General features: G+C 47.8%; 1 protein-coding gene across 1 annotated transcript in view; it reads left to right on the top strand.

The window, feature by feature from the left end:
• Nucleotides 1–10,047: 10,047 nt before the first annotated feature.
• PTPRT (protein tyrosine phosphatase receptor type T) overlaps nt 10,048–19,753 on the top strand; it is a 1,291,533-nt gene continuing 1,281,827 nt past the window's right edge. Inside the window, exon 1 of the mRNA XM_064276097.1 lies at nt 10,048–10,156. Within this exon, the coding sequence (XP_064132167.1) occupies nt 10,075–10,156 (82 nt within the window). The 5' untranslated portion in view covers nt 10,048–10,074. The remainder of the gene's footprint in view (nt 10,157–19,753) is intronic.

Raw genomic sequence — 19,753 nt, 5'->3', positions numbered from 1 at the left:
AATTCCAGTAACCGTGACTCAAGACAAGTTCTTGCTGCTAATTGCACCCGCATCTTGCTAAAGGTAGTAAATAGGAACCATTCACGTGTCCTTAGAGACCGCGGCACCATTCAGTATTCATGGCAAATATATCACTGAGCTTCATAAGAGAATCATTTTAAAACAAAGCTTGGTCAGCTGTTTAATAATTTACTGATAGTGACAGCAGGGAGAATATCTAATAACCAGTGAGATTGGCTTTCAAATAGAAAATAAATTCATGTTAGAAGAGTTAGAGGAAGGAAAAAAGGGGAGGGGGGAGGATCATCAGCAATAAAGAAATACTTAAACATTTGTCAATTTCTGATTTTTTGGAATCTCATCAGAGTGGAGAAAACTGATTAGTAACAGGTTGCAAAATTCCATGCACTTATGTTTTTAAAACATTCATAAGCCCTTGATGTGCTTCTCTTGGGAAAAACTTAGATAGAGATTCCGTCTCTGAAAGCAGAGGGTCTGACCTCAAATGAGCATTGGTGTAGCATCGACCTTTGTTAATTTGGGGACTTCTGGGCTATATGGTCTCTGTTATTATATCTCAAGTTCTTTCTGGAATAGGTAGGGCCTTGGAGATTCAGAAAGCCTCAAAGAAACAAAACCAACCCAAACTACCACTGCACGTTCTCCCGCTCTTGGGGAGAACCTAGCCCGGATCTTATTATAGGAGATCTCGCTTCTGGGTAAACTGAACCCTATTTATTTTTGTTTACTGGCAGAGGGTCTATTGAAATGTCTGTAAAATGAACAGGGTTTTGAGATAGACAGGCTCAAAGTTCCCTGCTAATTCTAATATTCTTGGCCTATGATTGGGCGAAACAATATGGTGATTGTAAAAAGTCCAGGAAATGTTGAGAGGCAAACAAAACCTAAAATTACTATCAATCTTAAATATCAAACCTCCTTGTGCCTCAGTTTCCCCACCTATAAATAGGTGATATACGGGGAATACTGAGGCAGTTGTAGAGAAGATGACCACCTGTTGGTTTGTACTAGTGTGATGGCGTGCACATTAATATGATGCTGGAAGCTAAGCCACCAGTATTTCAAATACCAGCAGGCTCACCCATGGTGGACAGGTTTTAGCAGAGCTTACAGACTAAGACAGACTATGAAGAAAGGCCTGGTGATCTACTTCTGAAAATTGGTCAGTGAAAACCCTATGGATCACAATATAATATTGTCTGATACAGCGCTGGAAGATGAACCCCTAGGTTGGATGGCACTCAAATACACAGCGTCAGCAACAATAGACATGAGCATACCTACCAATGATCATGAAGACCAGGCAGTGCTTTGTTCTGTCGTACATGCAGTCACCATGAGTCGGAGCTGACTTGACAGCAACTAACAACAACAGTGGAAGAGTGAGCATGCAAGGCCTCTAGCTGGGTGCCTGGCTCAGAGTAAGCGCTTAGTAAACGCAAGTTCAAACATTTCAGGAAGACCGAGGCACGACCTAAGTGAAAACCCCCGAAGATAATCAATCTTTAAGCTTCATTGGTGCCAGTGATGAACGGTGTCTTTGGGGGGAAAGGAACACTCTGCTCCCCTGCCCTTCAGCCCCCTCCCCAGAACACTGGACACACTCTGTCCTAAACCAATCCCTGTATTTGCCTCTCTGGAGACAGGTTTCCAGGTAAGACAGATGATTTCTGTGTTCTGGATGGTGTTGTCTCTGGTTTTACATTCCGAGATTGTACCCTCCAGTTTTCACATTCATTTCAACAAACTCACTTTCATTCTGCCTTGAGTTATTAGCATTTTTTAGCATGTAGAAATAATGATTTATCAACGTTTTGTTTGACACGAGAATGGCTTGGATAAACGTGTGCAGTCTGGCCTGTCTTGCCAATGAACCATCTCAGTGTGTTCATGGATCCTCCACCATCATCCTGCTGGGCTCCATGGGGGTGGGGAAGGAGGTTCTAGGGGCTGAAGTCCGCTGCTATCATTTTGGGCGAAGTGTTTTTCTATGTAGTGTAATAAAATACTCCTTTAACAGATGCTATTTTCTCAAACTCAAGGCACTAGTATTTATTCCACTGGATTAATTATGGAGTAGCTGCCTGGTTGAAACATTTTGAGGATAACACTCACGGTTTGGTGCAGAGGAAAGGGAGGTTGTGTAAAAAATCATGGGTCTACCTGGGAATGGGGTAGGGGGAACAGAAAGGAACACGGATGGACAGGAGGAGTTAGTGATTAGAGGAAAGGCCTCGGGTATCTGTGTTAAGTGTCTAGATTACTTACAAAAAGGGTTTATGAAAATGTTGATTCATGAGTATGGTGGACAGATGTTGTTCGACTGCCCAAGATCTCTTTGGAGAAAATATCCCTTTCTTAATTCATTCGGTCTTGGTGGAGCTGTCAGTTATGGTGACCATTCTTAATAAAGAGAGGTGGACATATGACCTAGGGTGGCCAGTTAGAATGCCCTCCCACTTCCCTGGCCAAAATGACTGGTTTAGGAAATCATCCAGTCTTTTCTGGAAAGAGTTTGGTGGGGGCGCTCGAGGGGGCTTCATTTTTTACTGCGAGTGCTAAGCTGTGAGAACTGTATGAGGAACTGTTAATGTCCAATTTCTCTGGCTTCCCACAGAGAGAAGCAGAGCTGAGATATGGAGACTGTCTTCTTTGAATGACCACCCTGGCTGCTGTGTGGGTCAGGATGGGAAGGAATGAGACTGGGGCAGTGGGGGGCTGAGGTCTGAGCTCAGATTGCTGCAAGGGAACAGGGAGAAATAGCAGGTTCTCCCCACTCAGAGTCCCTCCCTGCCTGTGCCTTCCTCAATCTGAGTGTGGGTCAGGGGCCAGGTAAGGGATCTCAGTGTTCTGAGATGGTGCCAGGGCAACAGGCTGCCATGAGAAAGGTGGCTTTTCTCCTGCTTCATCAGAGAAGTCACCTTGCTGGAAGCAAGAAGTTAGGAGCTGGGGCCAATCATTTTTGACATCCATTATTTTAACCCCGAATTGTGTCCCCCAAAAAGATATATTGAAATTCTAACCCCCAGTACCTGTGAATGTGACCTTGTTTGGAAATAGAATCTTTGAAGATGTTGTTAACATGAGGTCATACTGGAGTAGGGTGGGCTCTAGTCCAACATGACTGGTGTCCTTATAAAAAGAAAAGACAGACAACACAGGGGAAAGACAGCCATGAGAAGATGGAGGCAGAGATTTGAGTGATGTGTCTACAAGCCAAGCAATGCCAAGGAACCACCAGAAGCTAGTAAGAGGCAAGGAAGGGTCTTATCCTAGAGCCTTCAGAGAAAGCCTGGCTCAGCTGACACCTTGACTTCAGACTTCTAGCCTCCAGAACTGTGAGACAGTAAATTTCTGTTGTTTTAAGCCACCCACTGTGTGGTACTTTGGTACAGCAGCCTAGGAAATGAGAAAATCCTGACACTAACACCAACCTGTCTCAGGTGTGCTGGCGTAACCCTTCCTTGTGGCTTGGGCCATTTATCTTCACCTCCTCACTGCCCAGCACAAGGCTGGGTGCAGGTTAGAGGTGTAAACATTCATGGTGGGTGCGACCATACCTCACTTAATTTTTTTTTTTTTTTTAATTAAAAGAAACAGCTGTCTGGCAGATTCCACTTGGGCAAAGCTAGATGCAGTTCTAGCATTAAATTCAGAGCATCCCAGGCACTGAGGTTTGCTTGCCAAGAGTTTGGACTGTGTGCTAGTGTTTTGGCCCAAGGATGAAGCAGCTGGCTTACCATGTTGTGTTGACGGCCAGGTGTCTACGTGAGCTGGCCTGTAGTCAAGGCAGGGTGGTATGGTATCTAAGACTTGGAAGGAGGAACGAAAGTAAAGGAAATGATCTCTTCAGTGGGCTAGGCCTTGTTCTAGGTGTTTTACTCTTCCATCAGCTCAATTAATTCCCATATCAGCCCAGTGAGGTGGGAATAATCACCCCAATTACACAGATGGGGAAACAGATTCGGAGAGGGAGAGTGATTTGTTTGTGGCTACCTGGCTGGTGAATGGTGGTGTGGGGAATGTGGGCAGGTACAAGACTTTGCCTGGAATAGGGCATTCCAATATGAAACACGTCTGAGAAGAGGGACCAGGTGTTGGGAGTCTGAACATCATACCAAGAGAGGAATAGGAAAGATGTAAAGTATTGAAAATGCTTACCTGGAGTCCCTGGGTGATACAAATGGTGAACATGCTTGGCTGCTAACCAAAAGGTTGGTGGTTCGAGACCACCCATGGTCCCTTGGAAAAAAGACCAGGTGCTCTACTTCTGAAAAACCAGTCATTGAAAACCCTATGGAGCACAGTTCTACTTGGACACACATAGGGGTGCCACAAGTTAAAATCAACCTGACAGCAACTGGTTAACTTGTCAACACCTGTATGCACTTATAGGTGCCAGAATCGACTCGGCAGCAATTGGATTTTTACCTGGAGCAGGCTCAACATTCGAATGAGGGTCACCTGGAAGTATGTCCAGGCTCATTCTGTGTGTCCCCAGAGAGAACCACCTCTGAAGGGAGGAAATTACAGACAGGCAGTGTTGGATCAGCATAAGGGAGATCTTTCTAACCCCCAGGACCTGAAACTGAAAATAGATTCTTTTGTGAAGTCCTGCTTTTGGACACACCAATATTATTGGCTAATGCATGTTTTTACAGAATGAAATGGTTGGATCATGAGGTTAAACTTGAAAAGTACTTATGGTTTCTAAGCTGCATTTGAGTTATTTATATTTGTGTGTCTTGACAGACAGCATTAATGTATATTAATATTCCTGCCATCAAAACATTACTCAAGCCAGAACTATGGGCTCCGGAACAGTCCACAGTGTGTGCAGAGTCACTCTGCTAATAGAAAGGTTAACTTGTATTTTTGAATTATTGATGGTTGGTTGTTACTAATTTTTTTTTCCTCAGAAAGGAGGAAATTATTAATGAAGAGATCATTGCCAATGTGTCTGACATCTATTAATGGTTTCATCTTGCAACCAGATTAAAAGAGACAGCTGGTCCCTGAATTTATGCGTGGCGTCATCTCCAAATGTGCTGACAGCTCGGTGGGAGGGCGGGGCCACGAGGCAGCAGCAGGGTCTGGGCCAGGCAGCCCATGGGCTTTTGCTCTCCTGACATCTTTCCAAACTCTCCCGCTACCCATGGAATCCATCAGCACCTTATTGTGCCAGCCACGTGTCAGCATCTCCCCCAGGGCTGTTCTAGATCAGTGGTTTTCAACTTGAGCCTGCCTCAGAATCACCTGGAAACAGAAGGGAAAAAAACCAAAACCAAACCCAGTGCTGTCAAGTCGATTCCAACTCATAGCAACCCTGTAGGACAGAGTAGAACTCCTCCATAGAGTTTCCAAGGAGTGCCTGGTGGATTTGAACTGCTGACCCTTTGGTTCGCAGCTAGGGTTTACTGCTGGGCCCCACCTCCAGCCTTTCTGATTTAGTACCTCCGGAACGGAGCTGAAATTTTTCCTTTCCAGCAAGCTACAAAATGTTGGCAGTTTGAACCTACCAGCCATTTTGCGGGAGAAAGATGTGGCAGACAGCTTCTGTAAAGATTACTGCCTTGGAAACCCTATGGGGCAGTTCTACTCTGTCCTACAGCATTGCTATGAGTTGGAATCGACTCCATGGCAAGGGAACAGTTATTTGAACAAGTTCCCAGGTGATGCTGATGCTGCTGGTCCAGGGATCACACTTTGAAAACTATTGTTTTAGATCGAAGATTGTCAGATTGGGCTATAACGATTTTTCTAGAAAAGCAGCTGGCAAACATTTTCTGCAAAGGACAAGATACTCAATATTTCTAGCTGTGCAGGCCACACAGTCTGTCAGTTACTCTGTGTTGCAGCGAGGAAAGCAGCCATAGGTAATACGTAAATGATTAAGTGTGGCTGTGTGCCAATAAAACTTTATCTAAAAAAACAACCAGTGGGCCAGATTTGGCCTACAGGCTATAGTTTGCTGACCTGTGCTCTAGAGTAGCATGGTCCAATAGAATCTTCTGTGATGATGGAAATGTACCACGTCTGTGCTGTGCAATACAGCAGCTACTAGTTACATGCGGCTACTGAGCACTTGAAATACGGTTAGTGAGACTGAGGAACTGAATTCTTCAAATTTAAATGGCTGCTGTGACCTGTGCCACAGCAAGAAGATTGTTGTTGTGTGCCCTTGAGTCGATTCCCCCTCATAGTGACCCTGTATGACAGAATAGAACTGCCCCACAGGGTATCCCAGGCTGTAATCTTTACAGAAGCAGATCACCAGGTCTTTTCTCCCTGGAATTGCTGGTGGGCTCCAACCACTGACCTTTCCGTCACCAGCCAAGTGCTTAACCGTTATGCCATCAGGGCTTCTTAGTAAGAAGATAGAAGGCTCCAATGGAGCAGCCACCTCCCCACCCAGGGTTTTTTGCCCTGTTTGAGTCTCAGTTTCCTCATTTTTAATATGGGGATAAAACATTAACCTCATCACTGGATTTCTGATGAATAAATGAGGCGCCTTGCTCAAGATGTCTTCCCCACTGGAGGGAGAGGGGCTGGGCAGGTGGAGGCGATCTCTGGGCCCTTTATCCCTCTTCTCTCTGTCCAGTCTTTCCCACCAGACTGTAAAGTCCCCAAGGGCAAGGATCTGTCTCTTGTTCAAGCTGCAAAGCCATAGACTTGCAACACCTATCTCTTAGAAGACAGACAACACATTTGCTTAAAGGATTCCCGCATTTCAGATTGTCCTGAAATTGTGCTAGAATAGAATTGTGCTAAAACATCTGAACACTCCTGTCTTGGTTGCTGTCAGAGATGGAAGGGACGTCTTTGTGCAAATAGAGAAACTGAGGCCAGCAGAGGGCTTACCCAAGGCCCCATGGGGTTAAGGGCAGAGTCACTCTGAGGACTAGGAAGTCTTCACGGTGGTAGAGGGTAAGTGAAAGGGGCTGCAGAGTGGAGTCCCACGGCACCCCTTCCAGCCATCACAGAGCTCACGTGGCCTCCTTCCTTCTGCACGGATCCTGAATTCAATGCTGAGCTGAGCCAGGGGCAAAGGTGTGGTCACCTCACAGCTCCCCAGGCTGCTGGAGGCAATGGGAAAGTTCTCTCCTTTCTGAGGTGCTCTCAGGCTCCTGGGCAGCGGGGGTGGGAGACACACTAGAGCTCTCCATGAAGCTCCTTCCCTGAGAAACCTGTTTAGAGGGGGCCTGGCCTGAGGCATCTTTGGCCCTGTGCCAGCACCCCCCCCCCCAGCAGCCCTATGTAAGTGCCCCGGTGCCCTTTGGGAACTGAGTCTTGTGGAAGAGACCAACCTGGGGCCAAACAGCATGCCCACAGTGTGGGAGCTTCCCCTGCAGCAGCCAGCCCAGGTGGCCTTGGCCATATGCCTTGGACAGGAAGGACCTGTGGGCAAAAGTTTCGCAGAGAAGCCTTAAAGACCAGGCTTTAAGGTCCTTCAGACAAAGCAGGGAAGGGCATTCCAGGCAGAGGGAACAGCAGGTTCCAAACGTGGATGTGCGGCTGGATGCCAGAGCCCTGAGGACTGAGCTGGGAATTGGGGGGGGGGGGTCTAGGTATGGAGGGTGGCTTGGAAGCACGGAGGGTGAGGGTTCACACCTGGGCAGGTAAGGCCAGCATCACCAGTTCGGTTTCCATTGGGATGGAGCTTTTTCTCCGGGATGCGCAAGCCCCATTCAGACCCAGAAGCTGTTTGCAGAGTTACATAGCATCTCTAGGGAGTGGATGCATCGAGGCGCATGCTCCAAGGAGCAGCAGAAGGCCAGAAAATGCTGTGAGAACTGCTATTTTATACTTTTCCAGAAAGCTGGAGAGAGGTAACAAATTGGCAGGAGCCGAAAGGAGCCAGGACAAGTTGCAAGTGTGACAGCAAGCTCCTGGCTTAGCAACTCCTTCTTCCCTGGGGTCAGCCATGCCCGGGGTCACAGGTCATGGGTCAAAACCTCTCTTCAGAGGTTTCCTAAAACCTCATCTGCCCAAGGTGAGGGTTTGGTGGAGGAAACAGCTGGCCATTTAGCTCTGAGCAGGAGGGACCTTCTTTTCAATCATCCCTGAGGACTGTTCTTCGCTGCATCCCCAGAGACCAGCACAGACTATGGCCCAGAACAGATACTCCATAAATATTTGTGGAATTAATAAGAATCTCCCAGGTAGCTTGTTAAAGATGCAGCTTCTAGGCCTCCCTCCAGGAGAACCTGATTCTCCCCAGGCAGGAGTCTGGGGAGCAAAACTTAAGAGAAATCTCCCTGGTGGCTTATTTAATTTTTTTTTTTTTTGAGCATGAGGTGGGCACCAATTAGTCCAACTGGCTAATCCAAGCCCTTCATCTTTCAAGGTGGTGATGGTGGGGGTGTGCAGAGAGGGGTGGGGAAATTTGCTTAGGATTACAAGTTAGGTTAGGGAGTCCACAGGTCTCCATTCAAAGGGACTCTTGCACTCCCCCTAGTGGAAAACGGGATCTGGGGAAGGGATGCCCTGGGTTCACCGCCACAGCAACTAGATCCAGAGCCTGGGGCATCTCACTTTTGGAAGCCCTGATCGTGCCTGGCTTTCACAGGACCCCCGCATCCCAAAACAAACAAACAAACAAACAAACAAACAAACAAACCCATTGCCATCGAGTCGAATCCGACTCATAGAGACCCTATAGGACAGAGTAGAACTACCCCATAGAGTTTCCAAGGAGCGCCTGGTGGTTTCCAACGGCTGACCTCTTGGTTAGCAGCCTTAGAACTTAACCACTAGCTACCAGGGTTTCCAGGACTCCCCCACAGTCAGCCAGATCCAATCCTTGCAACTCCAACAAGGATGGGGGCTGTGCTGAAACGTAAGGAGGGCTTTCGCCAGGTAGCAAAGTGCTCACCAAGTGTGAATCCCTTGAGCGACTCCCGGTGCCCAGCCCCTCGCCCCCCACAGGCTCCTTGGCAGAGCACCGGGTCCCCTCCATGCGACCCCTGTTCCCCATGCTCTCCGGAGTCAGAGAGCCCCAGCCTGCGGGCTGTGAAGGGCAGCTGGCCTCTTTGATCTGTGGTTTTCTGCTTTGCAGCCCCAACCAGGTCTTTGTTCAGACCTGGGAAAAAAAAAGGAAAAAGCTCCACGGTTCTGTCTCCGGAGAAAGGGAGGAGGGAAGGTGGCATGAGAGAGGGGGATGCTTGCTGCCCGGCTCGCGCCCCCTCCCGCGTAGGGGTGGGGAGAAGGGAGAGATGTTGGTGAATAAGGTGGCGGGGCGGTAGGCGGATTGCAGCGCTGTCAGCGATGCCCCCTTAAGAGTGAGTGTGTGTGTTCGCTCTTAGATTAAATTCTCATCCCAGGGCGTGCCCGAGACCCTCGCCCGCGGCCTCCTGCCCCATCTTCGGGCAGATTTTACCCCATTCACTTGTCCCCCCACCCGGAGTTCAGACGGCTGCTCCCTCCCTCTTTCCACCTCCATCGCCCCCATTCACCTGTCCACCCCCCCCCTCACCGGGAGTTCTAACCGCTGCTCTCTGCCTCCCTCCTTCCTCCACCGCCCCCAGTACCTGCGCCCCCGCCGGGCAGACGATGCTAGGCTGCGTGGCGCGGCGCGGGGCGGATAAGCCAGGACCCTGCCGACCCCGTGGGTGCGGATGCGGGGATGATGTGTGTACGCGCGTGACTGTGCGAGCGGCCCCGAGCCGGCCAGCCCTGGAGAGGGTGCGCGGGGGAGCCCGCGTGTGCCAGCCGCGGGCGTGTGCCAGGCGCGGGCGTGCGCGCGAGGGTGTGTGCGCGACCGAGGCGGAGCGCCCTGGCGGGCGGCGGCGACGGCGGCGGCGGCGGCGTTAGGACTCGGGGGACACCGCCCCCGCCCCCGCCCCCCGCGTCCCGCCCCCGCCCAGCCTCCTGCCTCAGTTCGCGCCGCGCCTCGCCTCGGAGCTCAGCGGCGCCGGCTCCGGGAGCCCGAGCGGAGCCAGCCGGGCGCCCAACGGCGCGCACAGCCAGCGGCCGGCCGGCGATGCGGGGCCGCCCCGCGCCCGCCCCAGCCCCGGCCCCCGCGGGAAGGGGCTGAGTCTCCTCGCCGCCCGGATGGCGAGCCTAGCCGCGCTAGCCCTCTGCTTGCTCCTGCGTCTGCAGCCGCTGCCCGGCGCCCGGGGGCAGAGCGCCGCAGGTGAGTGAGCCCGCCGGGCTCCCCGCTTTCTCCCTGCTGCGTCCAGGCACCCGCCACCGGGCCCTGGAGCAGAAAGTTGTGCCGGGGCGTGGGGCCCGGGCAGAGCCCGGGTCCCAGCCTTCAGACGCGGGAAGCCGCGTCCAGGCGCGTCCGGGCAGCGCGTCCGGCCACTGGCGTCCCTCGGCGGCCCGCGTTTGGCGAAGTTCCCCGCTTTACTTTCCTGCAGGGCCCCGGGGCTGGAGTAACTTTTTGTGGTTGTTGCGAATATTTCCACTTGCTGCCTCCCACTTGTCGGAATCTGTCACTTGAGTGTTTGGGGCGGCGAGAAGAGAAGCGGCATCGACGCCCGGGGTGGAGCGTTCTCTACTAGGCAGCTTCTTCCGCTGCGCGCGCTTTACGTGGGGAGGACAGGTCCCCAGCAGACAGTGGCTTCCAGGGCGGTGGCACCTTGTCTTTTCTTTCCGGAGATACAGAAAGCCACAGACTTGCTCGAAACACTCTGCGCCCCTAAGCTTGTCCTTCTTAAGCAAGCCGATGAAGGCACGGTGGTGGTGTTTGTCTTGACGACGGACCCAGCAGTGCCTTCCCCACTGGCGGTTTTGATCTGGAGTAAATGGGAACCCCTGCTAAAAGCCTTTCGAGTGGAATGAATGGCTTTGACCTGTGCGGTATCTGCTTCTGAAGTTTGGTGACTCATATTTGGGGTTGACCATAGGAAGAGGCGAGCAGATGTCGTTTCTCAGTGTGGGGTTTGCCCTGGGCATGGCCCTAAAGCTAAGGTGGTCTGCGAGGGCCGGGGAGACCACCGCGGTGGTGGTGGAGGCTCACACATCACCCAAGTCCGCTGTGGGCAGCTTCTAGCCCTGAGCCCCCAAAGGGTAGCTGGTGGAGGGAAGGACAGAAGGGAAGGCGTTGGTGTAGGTATGCTTCCAAGTTCAAAATCATCTTGAAGTTTCTTGGCACCGACTGGCTTTGGTGTGACCAAGCTGGATCACAGGGACAGGCTGAGATAAGCAAGGGGGACTTAGGAAAAGGTTCGTCTTGGATTGCTAAGCAACAGCTGTGCCCATATATTATCACGCTAAAAGAGAAAGGAAGGAAAGGAGGAAAGAGATAAAAGCCCTGTGGGGAGTGTCACCTTAAAAAGACTGCTTCTGAGGTGAAGAGCCGCTGGAGAGACGAATCCATTGGAATTGGCGTTAGTTTTCTTTGCTTGATGCTAAAATGAGGACTGAATTTGGGACTTCTATGAAGGGACAGCCTATTTGCGTGGCTGCGAAGTTGGGCGACAAAGACACTCCTTTTGAGGTGTTGTGAAGCTGAAAGGTTGAGTTCTCAGGTTTGAGAAGAGGGACAGCCGCAGCACCATTCTAAAGATGGTGCACAGTTGTTTTCCTCATTTTGGGGTCTGTATTAGACGTGCTAGTGAGGTGACGGAAGGAGGACGCTGGAGCAATCCTGGGGAGCCGGACATGATCCATAACTTAGATTTTATTGCTCGCCCCCAAAGCCTGACTGGAAGGAAAAACATCTGTAATACTCAGGGTCCCGGGGAAAAACCAGTATGAAAAATATTCCACCACGGGTCTCTTCGGTTCTTGGGTACCGAGCTGCGAGACCTACTGGCTCTGGAAGTTATCCATTGCTGAACGCGCGCCGGTTCCAGAGGCTTCCGCCAGGTGGCGCTCGCTCACAACTGTTAAAATGCAAATCTAGTTGCTTTCACCGCAGGAATAGAACTTCTTTTCAATTTTTAAATGAGTAATGTGTTTATTCAGCAGTCTTTTGTTAAAACATTTAGAGAAGTGTGAGGAGCAAGCACCTTTTCTTTGTTTGCTCTTTGGGACACATGGGAAAGAAAAGCAATCCTGGAGTTTGGGAAGAAATCTACTGTTGAGGCACCGTATATTTCTTTCCATTCTACCTGAGCCGCTCGGCTTCTGCAAAGCTACAATAGCAGATACTTAGCACCTGGCTGCGTTTGGTGCACGGGCTCCTTAAACAAGTGGGATTAGCTTATTTTTTTTGGAGATTTGGTGCAGTCTAAGCCTCACGCCTTTGTGGAGATGGGAGATTTCCGCATATTTCTATCTGCTCCTTTCTACTTTAATGCTAACTAGACTCTTCAAAGTAGATTTTTTCCCCCCAGGTTTCCTCGGGAATGTCTGCATTTGTTGATACAGGAATGCTGCAAACGTTGTTTATTTTTTGTCATTCTTATTGTTCATAATGTAGAAATTATTGGAATCCAAGTCTAGGATAAACATGAAAATAGCTTGATTTTCTTTAAAGTATCTTAGTGAAAACTTTTGGCAAGTTTGGGCAAAAAATACATTTAAAATCCCAGTAGTATGTTCCCCGTATTCTTTTAATCTGAAAATTCTCAGCCATGAACACAATCTCAATGTGTAAGTTTTACATCCAATACCCAGCTGGGCCAGTGTGTTTTTCTGTAACATGCTGGTCACAGTGCCCAGAAGTCGGGGGCAAAAGCATGTTAGATAAAGACAGTTTCTTTCCTCCTTATTCGAATATCTTTTTCATAAGCCAGGACAATTTTTTCTAAGAAATGATAGTAAGAAAGCTTTTTAAGATTAGTGTGTTCGTGGCAAGGCCAAGCAGGATTTGGGATGGGAGAAGAGTGAAGCAGTTACACAAATGGATAAGAGGATAATAATTAGTCCGTTTGCTAGTGGCGTCAGCATCAGTACACTGAGAACAAACATGCATCTTCTAGGGGACCGACTTGAGATTACAGTTGTTAGCAATATAGTCATTTAACTCGATAATCATTGCCAGATACCCCTGGGGAACTATTAGCAGTACAGTCAAATTTTACTTTCTGCCCTGGATTGCTTGATTTGTTTCCTAATAAATGAACAATTAATGTGGAAACCTGGCTTGAAATTCTCATTTTGGCAACAATCGCAAACACATTAGTAGTGAAAGCATACCATCTTTATGGGTTACAAGCCACTGTCTTTCTCCTCGACTTAATTTCTTCCTGCGTGTCCTCAGCCCAGCTTCCATAGGTTCCAGGCTGCCACCTGAGACGGCGTCCGCTGTAGCCATGCAACTGTCACCTTTAAGAGCCATGATCACAGGACATTACGTGCAGCAGCTTTCTTTTAAGCGCGGGATACTCCCATGACTCTCTGACAGTGCGTTGCTGTGGAAACAAGGGCAATGCATGTCCGCAAGTGGATCCTTGATAAATATTTGATGATGATGAAGAGATGATGGGGTCCCATTGCCACCATGGTGGGAGACGGGGTCAGGGGACAGTTGGGGGGGGTGGAGTTTAACTAGAAGGCAGCTTGTTTAGAGTAAAAAAAAAAACAACAGGAGCTTTGGGGTCCTCAGTTTGAATCCTGCTTCTGACTCTTACTGGCAATGCCAACTTGAATGAGTCATTGACCTTCTCTGATCCCCAGCTTCTCATCTGTGAAGTGAGAATAATTAGAGCTGCCTCACTGGACTTTGTGAAGATTTAAATAAAATAATGTATTTGAAGTGAATAGAAGACTGCTTGGAGATTAGTAGGCACTTTGTCAAACAGGAGTCATTGTGTGGTGCAAACAATTAACACACTAGGCTGCCAGCTGAAAGGTTGGAGGTTTGAGTCCACCCAGAGGCACCTCAAAAGAAAGGCCTGGCAGTCTGCTTCTGAAAAATCAGCTATTGAAAACCCTATCCAGCACAAGTCTGTGACACCCATGGAGTTGCCTTGAGTCGGAGCCGATGCAATGGCAACTGGTTTTACTGGTTGTCTATTACAGGGAACCCCTGGTGGCATAGTGGTTAAGTGCTACGGCTGCTAACCAAAGGGTCGGCAGTTCTAATCCGCCAGGTGCTCCTTGGAAACTCTACAGGGGCAGCCCTACTCTGTCCTATAGGGTCGCTATGAGTTTGAATCTACTCGACGGCACTGGGTTTGGTTTTTTTGGTTTTATTACTTACTGTGGCATTGGTGTATGTAAATAGGCCAAGGAGGGCAGAGATGTTAAGTTATGAATTGATAATTAGATGGCTGGGTTTTGGTGATGGTTTTAATTTTTTGGGGGGGGGGAACTTGATTCCCTGCAACTGCTTTTAGAAATAGTTTTCAAATGGCTTTTTACCCTAGTCCAAAACCAAAACCAAACCCGTTGCCGTCGAGTCAATTCTGACTCATAGCGACCTTACAGGACAGAGTAGAACTGCCCCATAGAGTTTACAAGAAGCGCCTGGTGGATTCCACCTGCTGACCTTCTGTTTAGCAGCCATAGCACTTAACCACTACGCCGTCAGGGTTTCCTTTACCCCAGTAGGAAGAAATCTGGCGATTCAAGGGTCTAGATCGGGTATATTTAGTTTTAAGCACATTTTATCTTTGAATTGGAGCTGACAAAAACCAAACCAAAAAAAAAAAAAAAACCCGAAAAGCAAATGGTTGCACTTTGCAGTAGGAAAACATGTGGGTTTGTCTTTTCTCCCTTCCTGCCACCCTCCACCCATGCCATGCCTTAGGGCTCTATCCCCTGCTTCCTTCTTATCTCTTATCTAACTTGCAGATAATGTTTATGGTACTCTTGGAGCCGTGGAGGGAAGTGATGCTTTGTGTACTAGACAAACAAGCGAGAAATAAGTAAACACATGGAGGGCCATGGCATTCCAATAAATAAGTAAAAAGACTCTGAGATTATTGAAAACAAACCATGTCCAACAAGTGTAATAGCAGTTGCTAGCACATTACTGAATGGAGCGCAGGAGGCAGCACCATGTTGATATTAGAAATCAGTTATAATGTCTCATGAAATCTTATAAAATGGATTCAAATTGGTTTGAAGAAGAAGCAAGCCACAGATTTTCTTGTGGGATAATAACAACCAGATGCAGCCAGAGGGACAGCTGTGGTCAATAGTGTGGTATCCAGGTGGGATTTGGTGACTGGTTGAAATCATGGGGTTCAACATTGGGTGTGGTCTTGTGGAATACATCTATTTGCCTGGAAGAGGGAGAAATGAGCGTGATAATGTCATTTATTTATAATCTATTGGTAAGAGTTGCAGGTACTAACGAGAACTCAGGGGATGGAGGATTCTAGCCATAGACCACAAGGGACCTACCAGAGTCAGGTGAGAAAAATAGGAATTCTTGTAGCAACATGGCAGGATGGTGAAAGCGCGAAGGAGCCATTGGGGAATGGTGGTCATGAGGGCTGTTTTATTCCAAAATCCCAGTGTTTTTCCAGTTGGCCCATCCTAGGTATATACAGAGCGAAGGGCTGCTCAGGAGTTTTGCCAGATCCACCCTCAGACTGTGGATAACTGTAAAAAATTCAAGTGAGTACACAGTGTTACTGATTTAATTTTTTCACGCTGGAATCCGGCTGCTGAAGTACATCTGACACACACACCTTCACTGGTGCATGAGTGAAATTGAAAGTCTTTTACATTTTTGGAATGTTCAGCTTCAAATTTTTTATTTGATGCTGGAAGGAATATAAAATGGTGAAGCCACTTTGGCCTAAGAGTTTGGCATTTCTCAAAAAAGTTACACATATTCTTATCATATGATCCAGCATTTCTACTTCTAGGCATCTGCTCAACAGAAATGAAAACGTATGTCCGCACAAAGACACGTATGTGAATGTCCATAGCAGCGTTATTCATAAGAGCTCCTAATTGGAAACGATCCAGGTGTTTATCAACCGATGAATTCATATGATGGCGTGCTACTCAGCAATAAGAGGGAACAGATACTGACCGTGCTGCAACATGGACGAACCTCAGATATGTTATGCTAAGTGGGAGAAGCCTGAGGCAAAGACAACGTGTTATATGAAATATCCAGAAAAGGCAAATCTATAGAGACAGAAAGCAGATCAGTGGTTGCCTGGGGCTGGGCATGAGAGCAGGGGTTTACAGCAGGTGGGCCTAAAAGAACATTTTTTTTTTTTAATAATTTTTATTGTGCTTTAAGTGCAAGTTTACAAATCAAGTCAGTCTGTCACATATAAGCTTATATACACCTTACTCCATATTCCCACTTACTCTCCCCCTAATGAGTCAGCCCGCTCCCTCCTTCCAGTCTCTCCTTTTGTGACAATTTTGCCAGTTTCTAACCCTCTCTACCCTCCTATCTCCCCTCCAGACAGGAGATGCCAACACAGTCTCAAGTGTCCACCTGATACAAGTAGCTCACTCTTCGTCAGCATCTCTCTCCAACCCATTGTCCAGTCCCTTCCATGTCTGATGAGTTGTCTTCAGGAATGGTTCTTGTCCTGGGCCAACAGAAGGTTTGGGGACCATGACCACCGGGATTCTTCTAGTCTCAGTCAGACCATTAAGTCTGGTCTTTTTATGAGAGTTTGGGGTCTGCATCCCACTGATCTCCTGCTCCCTCAGGGGTTCTCTGTTGTGCTCCCTGTCAGGGCAGTCATCGGTTGTGGCTGGGCACCATCTAGTTCTTCTGGTCTCAGGATGATATAAGTCTCTGGTTCATGTGGCCCTTTCTGTCTCTTGGGCTCATAGTTATCGTGTGACCTTGGTGTTCTTCATTCTAAGAGGGCATTTTGAGATGATGAAAGTTCTTTGAAAACTGGAAGTTGGTGATGGTCATGTAAACTTTTTAAATTTACTCCAATCATAGAATTCTACACTTAGCATGGATGAATTGTATGGAATAAATTGGTTAAATTTTTTATTCTAACCTGGGCCTTGGCATAGTGAGACCTGAGTGCAAATCCAGGCTCCACAATGTACTCGTTGTATGACCTTGATAAGTTACTTAATTGTTCTGGCCCTTTCTGCATCTGTAAAATGGGAACACTGACGCCTTGGTGCTGCAGTAAACAAAAAAACCAAACCTGTTGCCATCGAATTGATTCTGACTCATAGCAACCCCATAAGACAGAGTAGAACTGCCCCATGTGGTTTCCAAGGAGCAGCTGGTGGATTCAAATTGTGGACTTTTTGGTTAGCAGCCAAACACTTAACCACCACACCACAAACCTGGAGATAAAACCTGACCAAATCCGTAGCTGTAGAGTCGGTTCCAACTCATAGTGACCCTATAGGACAGAGTAGAACTGCTCCATAGGGTTTCCAAGGCTGTCATCTTTATGGAAGCAAACTGCCACATCTTTCTCCTGTGGAGTGGTTGGTGGGTTGAAACTGCTGACCTTTTGGTTAGCAGCTGCGCACCTAAATCACTGCGCCATCAGGGCTCCTTAGCTGGAGAGATAATGTCTATGAATTGTCAAGCACCCAGTAACTGGTATTACTGTTACTTATTCCTTGCCCGTTTCCAAAATAGTTTGTTGTATTAGCAATTTGCAAAGCATCTTTTGTTTTACGGTTATTCCCCCCCCCCCCAACTTTTTAAGGCTTTTTTAGACTGTGAATTAAATCAAGTTGGCAGTTTTCCCCTCATCAGTTTGGCAAAATTAAAAAGTTGAAGACTATCAAGTTTTGACAAGGTCCTGAGCAATTAAGTGTTTTTTTTCATTGTTGAGTCCTGAACATTGAACCAGCCACTTGGAGTGCTAATTTGGCAACGTCTGTTAAAATTGAAGATGTAAATACCTTGTGCCTGCAGTGTTTGGGTAGGGAATGGATTGACAGGGGAAGAGAATAGATCATTCATTCATTCCTTTTCTTTCTCATGTAGCCAAGGATGTAGAAATTTAACTGACAAGTTTGAAGCTTCCCTGAGCAGGAACAGTTGTAACATTTTTTGGCCCCTTAGTTTCCTAACAGGATGAACAGCTGCTAGAAGTGAGAAAGCAGCCCCTTGCCTGCTCTGGCTCTGCCTCCACTGGGGGCTTCCAGAAAGAACTTCACATGGCTAATCTGTGTTGTTGTTAGCTGCCATTGAGTTGGTCCTGGACTCATGGTGAGCCCAGGCACAACGTAAGGAAATGCTGCCTGGTCCTGTGCCATCACCACGATCAGTTGTGGGTCGGATCTTTGTGATCCACAGGGTTTTTATTGGTTGACTTCTGGATGTAGATGGTCAGATCTTTCTTTTTAGTCTTAGTCTGAAAGCTCTGCTGAAACCAGTTGAGTATCATAGCAACACACAAACGTCCACTGACAGATGGGTGGTGGCTGCACGTGAGGTGCCTTGGCTGGGAATCCAACCCAAGACTCGCATGGAAGGCAAGAATTCTATCAGTGAGCCACTAATGTCCCCCTTGATAGGTCTTGTGCTGCTCTTAGAAGTTCACAAGCCTCAAGCTTTCTGGCATCTGTGAGTCTCATCCTTATCCATGGGAGATGCAGTGCTCTTGCCCACGTGTCCCTGAGCAATACCCCCAGCTCCAGCTTCCGAAGACCCTGGAAAGCCTGATTCCGCTCAAATCACCTTCCCGATGCAGCTTTGCTCTCTTTTTTTTTCCAGTCATGAGACCACAAACCCATTTCTCTTGGTCCTCCTCCAACTCATGGTAGGTAGTTAGATGCTCATCATTTAAGGATCATATGTTTGTCTCTTTGGTACCAAGCATGGATTAGTGGATTTGTATCAGCGAGTAGAAGTTCTTAAAGAACACTTAATGTTTGATCATCAAAATGAACTAGCAGCCTTGGGTAATCTCGACTTGCTTTAATTGGCTATAATTATGATCAGTGTGTTTTGGCTGTTCAAATTATCACAGGTTGGTCAATGGGAGCCCCTTCAAACCAGGGCCTTTGTCACTGCCTCCAGACATCAATGACAGCATCCTTATTTTTCTGTGACAACAAGGGTCTAGGACTCTCTTTGAGATATTCTGCCCCAAACATGCGGTTACTTTTTAAAGAGCCCTGGTGCCTTTTTATGGAGACACCAGAATTTGGCATGTGGGATGGCATGTTCTAGCTGAACACTGGGGTACAGCAGGGTAAAGCTGTGACTGCTAGAAATCTTAGGGACAGAAAAACAAGGTATTTCAAAGGACGTGCATTTATGATTATTTATCTCTTTGATTTTTTGAAGTTGGTTTGAGTATGAAAACTTATTAATCTAATGAAAAAATAATTTTGGCACACTGTCAATACTATATGTTTAAATTAGAATATAGCTTAGAAGTTGATGTCTCCATTTATTCTTTTTTCTTAAGCATCTTGGAATTGGCCCCTAAGTGCATGGGTCCAGATGATTCTCACCCATCAGTATCTCATGGGCATCCATTTTTTGAAAAACAAACAAAACACTCCACTCCAAGGGAGCTGTGTTGGCTATCTATTGCCATGGGTAACAAATAGCCTGCAAACTTAGTGGTTTTGTTATTATACCCTTTCTTTGGGTCAGGAATCTAGACATGGCTGTGCTGGGTCCTCTGGCTCTGGATCTCTCGCAAGACTGAAGTCAAGGTGTTGGCTGAAGTTGCAGTCTTCGCAGCTGGAGTGGGGGAGGATTTTCTTCCAAGCTCACTGTCAACAGGATTCAATTACTCATGGACTGTTGCCCTGGGGGCCTCAAGTCCTCATTGGCTGTTGGCTGGAGGCCGACCTCAGGTCCTTGCCACATGGGTCCCTCCATAGGGCAGCTTACAACATGTCAGCCGGCTTTATCAGAGTGAGCAAGTGAGAGGCCAAGAGAGAGTGTGAGCAAGACTGAAGTCACAATCTT

The sequence above is a fragment of the Loxodonta africana genome, chromosome 24 (assembly GCF_030014295.1).
Source record: "Loxodonta africana isolate mLoxAfr1 chromosome 24, mLoxAfr1.hap2, whole genome shotgun sequence".
Lineage (NCBI taxonomy): Eukaryota > Metazoa > Chordata > Mammalia > Proboscidea > Elephantidae > Loxodonta > Loxodonta africana.
This window is presented reverse-complemented; position numbering and strand designations above follow the sequence as displayed.